Genomic DNA, 17,818 nt, shown 5'->3' with positions numbered 1-17,818 from the left:
CAGCATGATACAATATTGCATCATACATTTCTCTAGAGTGAAAAAGCCTTTACAAGGGCATTGGGAATGCTCATCAGACGCGTTACAACATGTATGTACATATACAGCCCTTCAAACCTGCCAGTCTGTGAAAAGACATGTCGCTGTCACATGTAAAATATTGCATTTTTCTAATCAATTATGTTTAGCAAACATCAGAAAAATTTATAAATTGAAATTATTTTTAAAAAAATTAATTCAGGCAGAAAGGAGTTAAATCCACAATGGGGGGTGGGGGACAAATATACTGACGGTTGTGAAAAAAAAATTTTTTTTTCATTCATTAAATCTTATTTCATAGCCAACAAATACACAAACATGATACAGATGGTCTCATTGGGGAAAATAAATAGCAACACTTGACAAAATGATGGGAGGAGGGGAGTCACTTTTCAGAAAACATTGTGAAATTCCAGTGTCACATAAAGACTCTAGTGTTCGAGGAAAGAAACTAGAGGAGTAAGTAAGATTTAATATAAAAAGAAAAGAAAATCTTGAGTTAGCAAGTTTTTTCTTACAACCCAGAATATTCCCCACATTGTTTAAAACATTCTAATGAACCATCTATCCCATAAAGGAAAGTTGTATGCTCGTGTTATACGGGCTTTTCAAGTTATAAAGCTAAATACACACACGCACACATATATATTAAAAAGCTATATATATTTTTTTAATTTTTAATAAATTTCAAAAAATTATACACATAATATCAATAATATTCTTAAGTATGAATATTTATTTTCCATCTTTAATAAATTTCAATACATATACGTTTAATTATAAAGAAACATATATACTTTTAATGTATATTTCTAGTGATCAAAGAAACAAGTTGGCGGAGTAAGTAAAATTTAATATAAGAAAAGAGAATCCTTAGTTAGCAAGTTTTTTCTTGCAACCCGGTATTATTCCCACATTGTTTAGAGCATTCTAATAAACCATCTATTCTATAACAGAAAAGTTGTATGCATGCGAGTCCAACTAAAAGTCAAACTACACAATACATGCTCACAAAGCTGATATATTCCATTTCAGAGTTGCATTCAACAAGAAGAAATATATGTTTCTGAATTTTTGAGATGTAGATGATAATTTGAATTATTTGAATGAGGAAGGCGTAAAGTAAAACGGCTTAAATATGCTTAACAATGATGACCTACTAAGCAGACCTGGTGTAGAATTTAATACACTATGAAAACTATTATTTAATTGGAATTTATTATTGAGATGAGTATTATTTATTAATTTTTATTTATTGCAGACTATTATCTTCATCTTTCTTAGTTGATGTTTCATGATGTTTCAGCGAACTATTCCTCTGGTCTTCGTCAGGTGGTAACCGCGACGGGATAGTAACTCCGAATCTCCTAACTGCATTCTCAGCAATTACTGCCATCCATAGTTGTTGTCATCTCACCACGTTTTGGCCAAGTAAGCTTCTGGCCGGCTTTGGGTAGGATTGAAACCGCTATCTTCAGACAATCCTCACCTGGAACCGTAGAGATTCAATGTCTCTATCCACCACACCATGGGTCCCACCTGACGAAGGCCAGAGGAATAGTTGGCCAAACCGTTGTGAAGCAACAACTAAGAAAGATGAGGATAATAGTCCGCAATAAATAAATATGGAAACTATTAATTATGAATAATAAAGTCACAATAAAAATTTTAAATAATAGTTTAACATATCCGCCATTGTCAGGTAAAAAACATTGTCGGGTGGAGAGTTTAATCACATACTATTAAAAATACATCAAATATCCTAAATTGTTACGATTTTTCTGAAAATTGACCATATTTGGGATTTTTGGAAGCATAAAATAGTCATCTTCATCTATGAAATTCAAATGGAAATAAAATCTCATAACTTAAAGGGAAATAACTCATTACTTAATGAAAACTTACTTCCATTTTTAAACGCAGCTTATGTTGGTTATATTAATAATTAAAAATAAATTAAAAATTCATTAAATAAATCAACTTTATATAATATTTCTGAGTAGAATAGTAATAGAATTGTTTTAAGTAATTTCAATTAAAAATTTAGAGCTAATTATTGAAACAGGTTTTGTTTAATGTAATATGCAAATGAGATAACCTCTTGAATGTTGTAAGAATACGTTTTCAGTATTAAAATTTACTTGTGAAATAGTGTACCTTTTGTATATATTAACCAAGTTGTAAACAAACAAATAAACAGACAGGAATACAACATGTGTATGTATATAAGATGCAAGCAAGTATGCCCGAACGGTCCACAAAGCTTTATAATTATATAGATATAAAGAAAATGTTATTAAATAAGACAATTTGTTTCATGAAGCATTTTTTTCCAATTTTCTGAATAGTCCGTTTAGTATTTCATTCAAATTAGTGTATGTAAGTTTCGTGGTGGTTCTTGTTCCATTTTCCTTTCTATTTTCACAAGTATTTCCAATTTGATTCATAAAATTGTTATCATGTGGGTTTAGTCTTGTGCGTTTGTTTTTTTATTGTTTACTTTTTAACAGCTAATAATTAACGACTTTAAAATAAGCATCCATAGTGATGAAATGTTGCACGTGAAGCTTATTACGTTCAAAATTCAAATGGATGATTGTTTAGTGGTTACAAATTTGTTAATCTAAATTTACTTGTCCGATGTCACAAAAAAAAAACATCATTGCAAACATTAATTAATGAGAAACGAATTATCTCCCTTTATAGTCGCTCTTTATCTGTTAAAAATCATTAGAACCATTTCCTCTCCAAAAATTAAAAAAAAAAAATTAAAAAGCTGTGTTTACAGTTTAGAATTGGCTGTTTTTTTTTTTATAATTTAAAAAAAAAGTCATGTTGAGAAGAGAATAAGTTTTTTTTATTATAGATTCTTTTTAAAATTAGAAAAAAAACGTGCAAGTGAATTGACATCTGTTCCTTTATAATTTATATAAAAAAATTATTCAGAAAAAAACGTAAATTTTAAAAATTAATTCTTTTTAGCTTTGAAAGGTTAAAAAAGAATTTATTAAAAAAATTGTTTTAAATTCGTCGCTATTTGCTTTATTTTATTCTTTATTCGTTTTATTTATAATGTATTTAAAAAATTTTTCAACTACCGTGGAATTTCCACGAGTTCTGCTAGTATTAATTACTACAAACAAAGTTTCTTTCCTAGAAGCTCCCATCTGCAGAACAAGATACCAGGAATCTGCTTCCCAATCAACTACAGAATAATTATCTTCAAGTCCAGTATAAACAAATATTTTTAGCCATCCTTTTTGGTAATCTTCTGCCTATTTCATTCATTGTTTTTAGTTCTCGTGGTAGCAAGGATTTCTTCTTCTTTTTTTTTTTTTTTGGAGGAGGGGAAAGAGTCATTGCTTATCAAGGCCCAAAAGCCACTCGAGGATAAGAGTGAATGATTGTTTAAGAGACGGCTCAACAAGAACTTATTTATGCTAAACTTGAAAATTACTATGTTATAGTCAACTGGAATGCAGCCCCACAATATTATGTTCCACACTTTTGGGAAAGATACTTTGGACCAACATAATCTCTAATCCTTATTCTGGAGTGTCCCCTTGATAAGTGGTGACCCAGTAGGTAAAAAAAAAATAAGTAAAAAATAAAAACAATGAAATGTATAAGTTTGTTCTCTTAATACCTTACCTTAGCATCAAAACCAAGTCGAGAGGCAGGAATGTTTTCTGGACCAGCATAGACAGCAAAGTGTTTGCAACCAGATGTTGCACGCACATAATGTGGGTTGGATCCCTGCAAACCTTGCACATACCCAGTCGCATAAACGCCTGTTAAGAAAGGGTCCTCACCATAAGTTTCCTTTTTTTTTTTTTAAATGGAAAAAGATGAAACCAATACAAGAGAATTATTGCAAGTAGAATATCCTGCATCCAAAAATATTACATCAATGCTTTTTATTAGGTCAATGCTTTTTATTAGGTCAATGCTTTTTATTAGGTTGTTTTTTTTTTAATTATGCTCTACGCTGCTATTTTTGCGGCGTTTTGTAGAAACTTTTCCATTAATACGCATTCTAAATGAATACATTACAATCAAAATAGTTGTTATTTAAAATCAATTAATACAACATAGTATTTAGAAACACTGTATTTTTTGTAGAAAGCAAAGACCCAAACACAGTTATTTGTATGCCTATTTTGAGCAATTAATTTTTTTAACAATTTATAATAATTTATGTTTGGTGTTATACACTTGTAATTTTATTGTTCTGTACAGATACAGATATATATATATATACACATATATATATATATAATTATTTCCACAGCCAAACAACGTTGCAGCCCACAAGAGACATGACATCCAACAAACAGGAAATCTCAGGTTCAGATATGTCTAACTGATGATCCTAAATGAGGGCGAAACTCGAGTTTTGGGCTTGTAGTTTGTTGGCTGTCATGGCTCTTGTGGGCTGTGACGTTATTTGTCTATGGAAATTTTTATATATATAGTTTTATTGATTTGATAAATAAAAATAAAATTACCAAAACTTTACTTGAAAATATGAGGGACATTCCAAAAATAATATCTCCTATTTTTTTATTCTACTAGAATGGATCAGAGGAGATTTTAAATTGCATTGTTATAATGAATGAACTTCTGCATTCATGGCCTGAAAGTTTCATCTCTCTGTTGAAGATACTGGCGGTGAGAGACTCTAAGAAAGCAATCCTTGTCATGGATGTGCATCAGAAGCAGAGATGAGTCATTGAATCCCTGGCAAAAGTGCATTTAGAATGATAGTGACTATGTAGAAAAATAAATTCTGAAGCACAAAAGGTTGCTCGTTTTAATGGTACCACTATCGTCTTCATATTTCTACAACTTTTGGAATTATAAAAATAGTAGGCTTTACTTTTGTAACGACCTTCGTATTATGCTCATTAATTTCCAAGGGAGGTAACTTGTTAGTTTTTAAAATTACAATAGATTATAGGAAAGATATCTAATGCATATTATACATTTAAAAATAATATGTACAGATTAATAGCTGAGAGATGACGGGTAGTTTTGTTTGTTTGTTTGTTTTTTTTACTTGTCTTCAATAAACTTTCAATAATTTCTTTCAGAATATAACTTGGAAGCCCTTAATAGCAGAAATGAAAACAGAGGAAATGTGCATATTTTTGCTGTAATAGTTCAAACTAAGTCATAACGCTTCATAAAAAGCCACCAATATCAAAAGAACTAGACGTTTTAAGCTATTAAAAATGGGCAAGAGTTATAGCCCATTGAGTAAGACTGAGTATTTTATGCCAAAATGATGGTTGAATATAGTTAAATTTATGTTCATTTTTGCATTAAATGCTAATCCCTATCAGTATGTGAAAATTGATATACCTCAGACTTTTTTGTGAAATTTTTGTGCATATTAGAAATCAATAAATTGTATAAAGCAAGTGATGCAGTAAACCCTATGGCCGCAGACATAGAAATCACACTGCATGTGAACGACTGGACTGAAAGCGAGGCACGTACTCATTTGCATACACATGTGCCTCATGGAAATAAAAGACTGAATTTTTTTAGTGTAGACAGTTTTTGTTTCAGAGTAAGGCAGATTCCCATGTGTCGTCTGTTTCCAAAGAAAGCGAGAAGGAAGAAGTAGAAGATAGCCAAACAAAAAAAAACAAAAAGACATGGTACTTGTACAATTTAATCAAGACATTAAAAAAATGAAAATATTAGAAAAAAAAAATGTTATATTGTACGTATCCATTTTGAACTGAAGATCTCCAAAAAAAAAAAAAAAATTTCACTTAATTTGATTGAGTATTTTTTTTACAGCGGAAAAACACGTTTTTATGATAGCACATCTTTAAATTTTTTAAATTTTTGTTTGGATTTTTAGAACACCACAGGGAGATAACTCAATTTAAAGCGCCGACACTCCCTCCTCATCTTTAAGACTAGTTTTTTGTCCTAAAAATCGAACCTTTTGCTCGATATCAACAAATTATTTTTTTGCCGTAAAAAAAACAAAAAAAACAAAAAAAAACTACTTGATGAAATTAAGTGAAATTTTTTTTCGGAGTACTTTATTCCATAACGGATACGTACAATATAAACTTTTTTTTCAATATTTTCATTTTTTAATGTCAAGTACCAAAAACATAAATACTCTCCAATTTTCTGTTTCTTTAAAAGATTGGATGGTTGGAAGTAATATATGTGCATGAGTTCCCATTTGAAGATTCAAATATATTAAATTTGCATTGAATTTGATTCATAGTCATTAGACACCTGATGAAACAAGCTTCCCTGAATTTCAATTTCTTCTTAAGACCTTATAAGGTAAATTTGAGACGTTTTCTAAATCAAAATCATATAATGGATTTGGATCAAACTTAGAATAACGATAGTAAACATAAAATTTTATAGTTTCACATCTTTATTTTAATAAGATTTAATAGTTTCATATCTTGATTTTAATAAGATATAATAGTGTCATATCTTGATTTTAATAAGATTTAATAGTTCCATATCTTTATTTTAATAAGATTTAATAGTTTCATATCTTGATTTTAATAAGATATAATAGTTTCATATCTTGATTTTAATAAGATTTAATAGTTTCATATCTTGATTTTAATCTTTGAAAGGGGACATAAAAGTGATGCAAAGCTGTTCTGTTTGAAGAATTAATTTTACCTATCCCGAGACTGGTATTCTTCCAGTTCAAATATATAAGGAAAAAGCCTTAAGGAAGCAAATGGTCAATAACTTAGCTTTAGAATATCAATAATATACAGGGTGGTGTAGACAGCAGACCTGGGAAATTTTTTTTTCCTATGTATCCATACGATGCAGCAGTGGAAAAAAAAAATCATTTAGGCATATTTTTCCACAAAATCATTTCTTTTGTCACAGATGCAATACAAGAAATATTTTGGCAGGAACAATGTATCCGATAGTTGCAATACTTCTTATATAATTAGAGGATATGATTAAAGAAAATTGGAAAGTTCTACTTAAAGACATTGGGGATAGGAACTGACCAATCAAATGGAGCTGCGTTCTGCTAGAAACCAATCAGAAACAAACTGCTTCATAAAAATATTGGATATTTTAGAATTCCTGCACATAATTTTTCATTTCCACACAAGAAAAACCTTCGCTCTTTGTTTGCAAAATTTTAAAGTCCAAGAATTGTACAAATCAGCCACCCACCGAAAACTCTTCTTCATCTCCTATATTTACACAGATTAACTACCTATCAGGAATTCTTCTGAAATTAAACATGACTTTCAATTCAACATTTGATAGCCAAATTTTAGGAAACAAAAAGTGTTGTAGATGCCCACAAAGGCCACAATGGTCGATATTGTTCAGCCATAAGTCCTGATAATATTTAGATTTTACAGGAATGCCTTAGGAATCTGCCAGAAAATCAACATGTTATCTCTCACAAGAAATTGGCATTTAGAGAACGTCAGTTTTGAGGATCCTCCATGACTCCCTTAATCTCTTTCATTAGAAAATTCAAATCTTGCAGAGGTAAACTAATCACAATTAAGCAAAATGAGAAACATTTTATGAAGGGTTGAAAATGACGTTTGTTGGATTTGATTTTCTTCTAGTGGCAAGGTTCACTGTCATTTGAGCAGAATATGCACTTTGGGGATCAGGTTCAGCCCCATCAACATACCTATTGCCCTTTTAGCCAACAAAGTAACTGTGTAGTATGCCATCAGACGAAATGACATCATTGGATCAATAAGAATTGGGTGCCGATAGCCACAGAATGTTATATTGCACTTATGCAGATGTAGCTCATTCCTGCCCCGAGGAGGAAAAGTGGCATTAATACGAACAGAGTTATTTACCAACAAGCTGGGGCATCACTATTGTTCAGACAGATCTTTAGAATTTCTTTGTCGGTATTTTCCTGGTGATAGACTCTTTTCATATTCTATCAACTTTCCTGGCAAGTATCCATAAAAAGTGATTTAATTTCAAAACAGTGCAAGATAAAAGCTCTTCTAAAAGCAATCAATGTTTTTCTTTATTTGTTCTTTTGTTCTTACGATTTCAGAAGAGATGCTTATTCACCTTAAAATGCCTATAGAATACAATCTCTAATGCAGTATGAGCACCATGCTTTCTCTGGAGAAGATTATCCCGAATGACTCTCTACCCAATATAGTAAATATGGTAAATGCCTGTCAATATTTTTACAAATATTTTAATGCAATATGTTCTGATGAACTCGTTTTACTTGTACCCCCTCGACGTACATATCCCCGACAAACCCACTTAGAAATAAGATCTCACCCCTTCACTGTTGATGTCCCTAAATGCCAGAAAGAATAGTTTCTTCCCTCGAACAGCTAGACTTTGGAATTCCCTTCCTGCTGCCTGCTTTCCTTACTGTACTGATATGCAGACGTTTAAATGTAGCATAAATATCTTGTTAATCTTTCCTAGACAAATAGTAGCCCCTTACGTCCAAGTGGCGATATGCTTTGTAAGGGGTGAACATGAGTAAAAGAAAATAAAGAAGATTACAATCCTTTACAAAACCACAATTTGCCCGTGCATGAAGTATAGTTGTCACTTTTGGGCCGGTGCATCTACGAATAGTCTCTCACTCTTAGACAGGATTCCAAAAAGAATCTCAAATCTAATAGGTCCTGCACTGTTGGCAAAGTTCTAACCTCTGTTCCACGCCGCAAATGTTGAATCCCTATACCTGTTTTACAAGTACTTTAATGAAACGTGCTGCGATGAACTCATAGCACTTGTAACCATTCAATGTCCGACTAACCTGATAAGCAATAAAATTCCACTTCTACACTATTGAGATCCTTAGATGCTGAAAAGCCTTTTATTCTAATAGTTTCTTCCCACAGATTGCTACACTTTAGAATTCAAGGAAAAGATTTATTACAACAATCTGTAAACCCTGGTAGATTTGAAGGACTTCAATGTTAGGAGGTACTTGCATGGGACATATTTTAACTATTAATGGATAGAACACTGATAAGCTTTCAATTTAAATAAAACTTAAAGGAGACAATCTCCCATCATTTAGCCATTATTTGGCAAAAAAATCTGGGAAAAATTTGAAACCAAAAGGAAAATAGGACGCTTCTTTATGACCATCCTGTATCAAATATAATTAAATGATAATTGTTCATTTATACCTATCATCAGTGTAGAATAACAATTCCTGCCAGTCATGAGATTTGAACCCAGCCACAAAGCCACCTTTTGCTCCATTTGCCGAGCCTCTACCTCATGGCCACCATATAATTGCCACTGGAATGAACGGAATTAAAAAGTATTAAACGCCAATTCCAGGCAAATACAATGACAATCTGTTAGTGGACTGCCTTAGTTATAATTCTGCGGAACCTATTAGATTTGAAACTATATATATATATATATATATATATATATGTATAAGCGAGATAAGACACAGATTAAAATCCCATGAAAAATCCTGATAGATATTACTAGAGGTAATACTTTCAGGATGATCCTACCCAAAAAAGAAAAGCTCAATATTTAAGAATAGAGCAATATATAAGTTTAGTGGTTAAATTTAAATTCTGAAAATCAAAATATAGACACATCTATTTTTGAGTTAAGAATTTATTGTTTGACAAAAGGAATATATAGAAGGGATTATATTAATTTTCTTAATCTATGGATTTTCAATAATGGCTCATATTATCAGAGGAAGCGATGTGTTGGACGAATAGCTTTTAATATGAGGTTGTTAGTTGGTGAAACTGCCAGTCAGCTTTCTTGTTGAGAAGGGGTGAGGGAAGCCTTTTAGACGAGGGAACGAGGAGGATGGGGGTGAGGTAGAGAGGGTAAGGAGAGAAAGGGGGGGGTTGATTTGGGCGAGGAGGCTTGTGCTTAATGGAATTTCTTTGGGGGGGAATTCTTGTGATTTTTTTATGAGAGTGTGTATGTATCAGCCCTGCATATGCACCAAGTCACCCCCCAGTATAAGAATAGCTAATAGACCACAGTATATAAGGCATCCACACAAACATCGATTCCAACCCAACGAACAGCAAAGCCTATTTATCCATAGATCGGCCCCCAAACAGAAATATATACGTTTTAAATAAATTTAATTAAACCAGATCACACTATGATAACAAGCGTAATGAACAAACTGTATCTCAGTCAATTAAGTTACTTTTAAATATACCCCCGTAATTAAAAACACCCAATCTTTAACTCAATTAAATAAGTAATCCTCTAAGCATTTTAAAACTTTAGACCATGACTGTCTCCATTTCCATCTCACCTACTCACCCACCTGCACAGCAAAAAAAAATGCATCCACCCTATCTCATACACACTCCCATAAAAAAAATCACAAGAATGTACATTTCCCATTTGAACTTAAAATTAAGAGGTCAACACATTTTACTGAATACTAGCATACAATTCCCCGTCCCCGAAGAATTTCCATTAAGCACAAGCCTCCTCACCCAAATCAACACTCCCCCTTCTCTCCTTACCCTCTCTACCTCACCCCCATCCTCCTAGTTCCCTCGTCTAAAAGGTTTCCCTCACCCCTTCTCAACAAGAAAGTTGACCGGGAATTTCACCAAATATCAATCTCATATTAGAAGCTATTCATCCAACACATCGCTTCTAAAAATCATTTCTCGGAATATTTTGCTACCCAGACCATTGATTTTCGAGGTCCAATTCACCATAAACATGCATATATAATTCCATCACCCATGGGAATATATGCAATATCTGATATACTGTGCCAACTCCAAAAAAGAATCTGGATTACATATACCAAAACGCATTCAACTCACCAATGAATATGCCCGCCCCGTATACCTTTCGGAATATCAATAAGGAACAACCATGCATTTTGTTATATGGGATTACTGCCTTCTCCCCTGGACCAATATTCTGCCTACTTGGAAATAAAACCCCAGAGGACATTATACTCCTTCCGATAATGGACTGCCCAGGTTGTATGAAATTCCCTTTTCCAATAATTATTTTCATATAACTATCATTCACCACCCAAAAGACTATTTTCAATATTTGTGCTGAAAAGCAGAATACGTGCCTTTTCACAGCTGAACATTTTGCTAACCGCATTTCATTTCCTCTGATGATATGAGCCATTATTGAAAATCCATGCATTAAGGAAATTAATATAACCCCTTCTTTATATTCCTTTTGTCAAACAATAAATTCTTAACTCGAAAATAGATGTGCTTATATTTTGATTTTCAGAATTTTAATTTAACCACTAAAGTTATATCTATATATATATATATCTATATATATATATATATATATATATATATATATATATAAAATGGACACTTCCATCGATTTCGATGTATGAGCCTCTGCCACAACAACTAAGTTGCACAGAAATCCACACAGATTATTTGTATATAGTGGTGAAAGCTTGGTGCAAAACCAACCACGCTTTTTGGTATTATTGCTAATTCTTTGTCGGTGCAGATGATTGCCACAGTAGACCGCAGGGTTTTACATCAGTGTTTCCTTCTCCTAGATGCATGTCTTAATGAAGACTGAGGATGCATCTCTCCCAGTGTATCTCAGATACCAACCAGGAAATTTTTATGAATCGGCACGGTACATACAGAGCCTAGCCTTCCCAAATGGTCACCCATTTGGTACTGACCAGGTTCAATATTGCTTAACTTCGGTGATCTGGTGAGAACCAGTATGTCAACATCATTGTGCAGTTTATATATATATATATATATATATATATATATATATATATATACATGTATGGAGTACTGTTGTCACATCTGGGCTGGTGCATCTGCTGCTTGTCTCTCGCTCCTGGACAGGGTTCAAAAGAGAGTCGCCAACCTGATAGGTCCTGAACTGTCATCTAGGCTTCAACCTCTGTCCCATCGACGAGATGTTGCATCCCTCTGCCTGTTCTACAAATACTTTATGGTGAATGCTCTGACGAACTGCAAACATGTGTACCTCCCCGACGTAACTACCCCCGACAAACCCGACAAGCTACTAAGTCTCATCCCTTTACAGTAGAGATCCCTAGGTGCAAGAAAGCCTTTTACTCCAATAGTTTCTTCCCCAGAACTGCGGGTCTTTGGAACTCCCTTCCGGGATTCTGCTTTCCCAACTGCAATGATATGCAGAAGTTCAAGTGTAATGTTAACAAACATCTTTCTACTCTTCTCCCTTCATAATGACCCCGCTAATTAAGTCCCTAATAGTAGCCCCCTGCTTCAAAGTGGCACTGTGCCTTGTTTGGGGTGAAAATTGAATAATAATAAAAAAAATATATATATATATATATATATATATATATATATATATATGTATGTGTGCGTGTGTGTGTGAGGTTATTTATTTTTTTAACGTTTGCAATAAAAAATCCATACTTAAAAATGTTTTAATAAATTGTCAGAAGAGTCATGATCGTAGTTGTAGATAATTACCTGTATTCGGCCCCAGAGTGGATGTCGTACAATGTTGATCACAGGGCTGAAACAACTCATGCCTGTGTGTGTGCCGGTTTGATGTTTTCTCATAAAGTCAATGTGCTTTGCTCGAACTTCCTCCCCGACAGCATGAGCCACTTTATGAATCAGTTTTTCACTGTTAACCAAGGAAGAATTTTTTTTTTAGTTTAAAAAAAAAAAAAAAAAAAAGACATCATATTTTAATAAAATGATAATCTACCTGATCCATGGCCATCTCTATAAGAGGCCAAGATCTTTCGTTTGCAATCTCTGAAGGCAAAACTACCCATCAATCATTAGCTTTTTAGTTGATAATATTTCACTTTCATTGTGTTATATATTGGGATCCTATGCTTGTAAGTAGCAATTAAGTTAACTTGTATGAGTTTTCGCAATGGTCACCTTTTTTTTTTTGTTTGTTTTTTTTTTTAAAACAAATGGGTAATCTCTTACCAAGGCCCGGAGGCCACTCGAGAAAAAGAATTAATGAGTGTACGGGACAATAGCATAGCAATCGTTAGTAGTGGAAATTTAGTAAATTGGATTACTTAAGAGGACAGCTCAACAAGAACTTGTTTACATTAGACTTGAAGATGACAAAATTGTAGTCAGCTGGGAAATAGGAAAATGGAGCAGATTTCATGGAATCTACGTTTAGGTTTAGGCACAGATAAAGAGTGAGGGCAATTATTAATAGTGGTTTCAGCTAGACGAGTGTTTTTGTGAAAGTTTAATGAGGAGGGACCATAGATTGGAATTCAAATGAGCACTTGCCATGAAAATAACGATAGAACAGAGAAAGGTTAACAACATTTTCTTTGCGGGAAAGAGATTGCAGGGAAGAGAAAAGGGCATCACCCTACTAGATTACGGAGTCTTTTTTGAACTCTGTCACATTAATACGTCAGGATAACTGAGAAGAATATCGAAATATACCCAGTTGCAGGTGGCGTGATTGAAGCGAAGGTCAAAGGTTAGCTCCCTAAACAAAACGAATTAGACAACACTACAGCTTTATTTTAAAACTTTTATTGAAAAAATCAATTCCGGTAACTTTATTATGTAGTAGAGATGATGCATATTCAATCTTCAGCCTCAATCACTGCCTCGATACAGGTCAGGAACTGAGAGTATGCCTTTTCCACAAGTGCCAGTGGGAACTCATTGAATACTCGGTGGATGGCGGCAGTCAGGCTGGCTTTAATGTTGTGGGAGGTGATGTTGGTGATGTTCACGACATATGACCACACAAAGTAGTCCAGCGGGTTTAGGTTAGGGGAGGAGGGAGGGCCAGTGAGAAAACAGTACAAATAGCACTCCTTCTGAAGCCAAACCTGAGTCTCTTTGGACTTGTGGGCCGGTGCTAAGTCCTGCTGCCACACCCAGCGTCTGCTAGCGGCCACCTGATTGTACCAGATCACCACACTCTTCAGCACATCCATTGGTGTTGACTTTCAACCTGACTTCAAAGATGTGAAGTGGCATGATGTAGCCCTCACTTAAAACCACACCAAAGACCATAACTGTGGCTGGAAACTTTGTTTTCATCATCCTGGGCATGTCCCTGTTATTTGTAGCAATCCAGCAATGCATTTCGAGAGTGCTGGCAATGATCTTGCTGTCATAACTTGGATTGGTAAAGAGCATGGGTTGTATAGCAGCGCATCTCATCAAACAGAAATGGAATCGTCTTTTTTAGGGCAACAATTTTATCGTTCCACCCTGTAGAGATGACGTCACATGTACAAGCAAGAGAACAGTTTCTAGCTAGTCTTTCAATAGAAGTGATATAGATGAGACGCACCCGACTATGTAAAGATAATCTAAGTTAATACTATCTCAAGATTTTGCCCGTCTGCATTTCTCAGTTCCTGGCCTTAAGATTAAGTTGAGAAAACTAAGTAAATAATTTACGTGGTCTCACCCCCAATGAGCAAATTCTCGTTCTCTAAATAAAACCATGGAAAACTCAGCAAGTCTCTATTGTGTTTTCATGAACAAGTAGTTTTATTTATATTAATGTTATATCGTAGAATATATGAATAACAAGTCATTACTGGGGTTGTACAGAAAGGGTTTATTTAGGTAAAAAGGCACTCACACATTTCTAAGCGTCCATTGACAGCTTAGTACTAAATTCTGTCTCCCACGTGAGGAGAGTTTGCTTGTCTTTTTATAGACGTAACAGTCCATTCATTTGAGGGGTGTTGGATCAGTCCATTATATCACCTTCCTCCCAAGCTAAATTCTTCCCTAGAATTTCGCTTCACCATTTTTTTCTTTTTTCACTTTGTCCAAAAAATTCAGTTCTTTTTCTTTTTCTTTCACTTCTCCTTAAAATTTGCGTTTGCGAATTTTTTGATTTTGGAGAGTGACTTGTATTTTCAGTTACTGGTGCTTCCTTTTTTGGAGGCTCTATATGAAAAATGTCATACAGTACTTCCATCGGTACTTCATTGTTTTTAACTATTTCAATATATCGGGGTCTGAGTTGGTTTATATGTTTTTTGTGGGAAAATGTCTGACCTTTTATAATGTAGACCATTCTTCCAATTCTTTTTGAGATTATGCCTTCTTCCCAAAAACTCTTCCCTGCCCGATAATTGTTGAAAAAAACTTTATCCCCATCCTTATATATCTTGTATCGTACATTATCTTTTACACTTTTTTTTACTTTTTTACTCGGAATTAACCGGTCGAACACAGAGCGCACTTTTCTGGCAAACATTATTTCCGCTGGAGATAAATTTGCATTTGTATTCGGATTAGGCGTTATCCTGTACACTGCTAAAAATTTCTGAAGACTTTTTTCTTCAGTGTTGATGTTATCGTTCTTTTTTTAACGCTCGTTTAAAAGTATCGACAAATCTTTCAGCTTGTCCGTTAGATCGAGGGCTAAAAGTTGGTGTTGTGATATGCTCTATGGCCAGTGACTCACAGTAGATCTTAAATTCTTGACCTTTGAACATGGTGCCATTATCACTAACAATTGTTTTTGGTACGCCAAAACGCCCAAATACCTCGTCCAACGCCTTTATTGTGTTTGTCGCTGTAGGATGTTTGAATTCAAAAATTTCTGGCCATTTCGACATGCTATCTACTATTACCAGGTAATAATATCCTTTTAGAGGTCCTGCGTAATCTATATGGATCCGCGTCCATGGTATATCTGTTTTAGGCCAAGGTTGCGTCTTAGTGGGCGGCGCTTTTGCTGCTAGTTGGCAGCCCTTACATAATTTTATCATTTTTTCTGTCCTGATCCATTCCAGGCCAGTACGTATATGCTCTCATTAGTGCTTTCATTCTGGAGATTCCAGGATGTCCGATGTGGAATTCTTTTAAAATTCTCTTCTGTAATACTTGAGGTATTACCACTCTATCTGCGTACATTAGAGTTTCATCGCACTTTGAAAATGGAAAAACTGTTAATCCTTTCCTCTTCTTTTCTTTTTGTCCCACTTGTTTTTTTATCTTGTTAATGTATTCATCTGTTCTTGCTGCTTTCTTTATTTCCTCAAGTGTTACCGGAAGTTCCCTAACAGTATTTATTAATATATCTGTTAGTTTATTTTCTTCTTTTAGTGCAGCTATAACAGTTTCTTCAAGTAATTCAGTTTTATTTGGGATCAACCTGGACAAACCATCTGCATGTGCAATTTTGCTGGATGCTAGGTGTTTCATTTTAAAATTGTAGTTTAACAGAATCATGCTCCATCTTTGTAACCTATTAGCCGTATGAGTAAGAACTCCTTTGTTGGAACCAAAAATCGATAACAAAAGTTTGTGGTCCGTTTCCAAGATAAAAAATCTTCCATGGATGAACCTATGAAATTTCCTCATGGCGTATACAACTGCCAGACCTTCTTTTTCTATCTGACTATAATTTTTTTCTGCGAGTAGCAAAACCCTTGAGGCATGAATAATTGGTTTAGTCGATCCATCTTTTAGTCTGTGTAGTAGCACAGCACCTAAACCGTATTCGCTCACATCTGCTTCTACAATTAATTCTTTTTTTGGATCGTAGTGAGCTAGTGCCAAATCCGATAACAGACATTTTTTAATCTTTAGGAATGCTTCATCACATTCTTTTGTCCAGAGCCATTTTTTATTCTTTTTCAATAATTCGTTTAAAGGTGCTCTTAGTTCATGCATATTTGGGATATAAGAATTATAATAATTTGCTAGTCCCAAAAATGACTGTAGCTGCACTATATTTTCTGGTCTAGGCATGTTTTTGATTGCTTCAGTCCTATTAGGATTAGGTTTTCTACCATTTCGATCAATCACTTGTCCCAAATATTCAATTTTGTCCATCCCAAAATTACATTTTTCGAAAGCCACTTTTAATCCATAGTTTGATATTCTCTCGAATACTTTGCCAATGTGGATTTTATGCTCTTCCACATTTTTACTTCTTATAAGGATGTCATCTAGATAAGCCATAGCAAAATCCAAACCTGCTAGCATTGTATCCATAATTTGCTGGAACAAATTTGGGGCTACTTTTAAACCAAGAGGCAAATGTTTTAGTGAAAATAGTCCTTTATGGGTATTTAATGTCAGGTACTTAGCACAATCTTTCTGGACTTTTACTTGCCAATACGCTTCAGACAAATCAATTTTTGTAAAAAATTTTCCTCCGCTTAACTTCGAAAAAATTTCCTATGGGGTAGGAAGCGGGTAGTTATGCTCCTTGAGATAATCATTTAGACCTGTCAAAAAGTCCGCGCATACCCTGATTTTATTATTTTTCTTCTTAACGTAAACCATGGGTGAAGCCCATTCAGAGTAGTCCACTTTTTCTATTACTCCAATATCTTGAAGTCTCTTTAATTCTTTCTCTATAGTTTCTAATGCTGAATATGGAACCTTTCTTTTGGGTTTGAAAACTGGTTTAGCTTCGTTCTTTAGTTCAAATTTCACCTCCGTTTTCGTGCAGCAACCCAAACCTTCAGAGAATACCTCTTTAAAGTCTTTTTTTAATTCGTCAATAAACTTTCCTGGTAGTTTAGAATTTTCTAAACCTGCCAGACTTACTTTATTGCAAAATGAGCTTATGGGTTTTCCCCATAAATTAAAAAGAATCATTAAGTCTATACCGAACAAATTAGAATTTTTCCCCGGTACAACATATAACTTGGTTTTCACAGCATTCTCCTTTAGAGACACATTGGTAAAAAATTCACCCTTAAATTTTATTTATTTCCAGACACACTTCTGGCAATTTTTTTTGTATTTTGTAACTTTGGAAACCCAATTTTCTTCCAAGTTACTTCGTCAATTAT

The 17,818-nt window shown here is 33.9% G+C and overlaps 1 protein-coding gene across 1 annotated transcript in view; it reads right to left on the bottom strand.

The window, feature by feature from the left end:
* LOC145286195 (uncharacterized) overlaps positions 1 to 17,818 on the bottom strand; it is an 80,814-nt gene that overhangs the window by 50,441 nt on the left and 12,555 nt on the right. Inside the window, exons 2-3 of the mRNA XM_080134992.1 lie at positions 12,510 to 12,669; positions 3,691 to 3,861 (exon numbers count right to left, since the gene is read on the bottom strand). Of these exons, the coding sequence (XP_079991118.1) occupies positions 3,691 to 3,861; positions 12,510 to 12,669 (331 nt within the window). The remainder of the gene's footprint in view (positions 1 to 3,690; positions 3,862 to 12,509; positions 12,670 to 17,818) is intronic.

This window comes from Euprymna scolopes, chromosome 10 (genome assembly GCF_053919585.1).
Source record: "Euprymna scolopes isolate OS-2025 chromosome 10, ASM5391958v1, whole genome shotgun sequence".
Taxonomy (NCBI): Eukaryota; Metazoa; Mollusca; class Cephalopoda; order Sepiida; family Sepiolidae; genus Euprymna; species Euprymna scolopes.
This window is presented reverse-complemented; position numbering and strand designations above follow the sequence as displayed.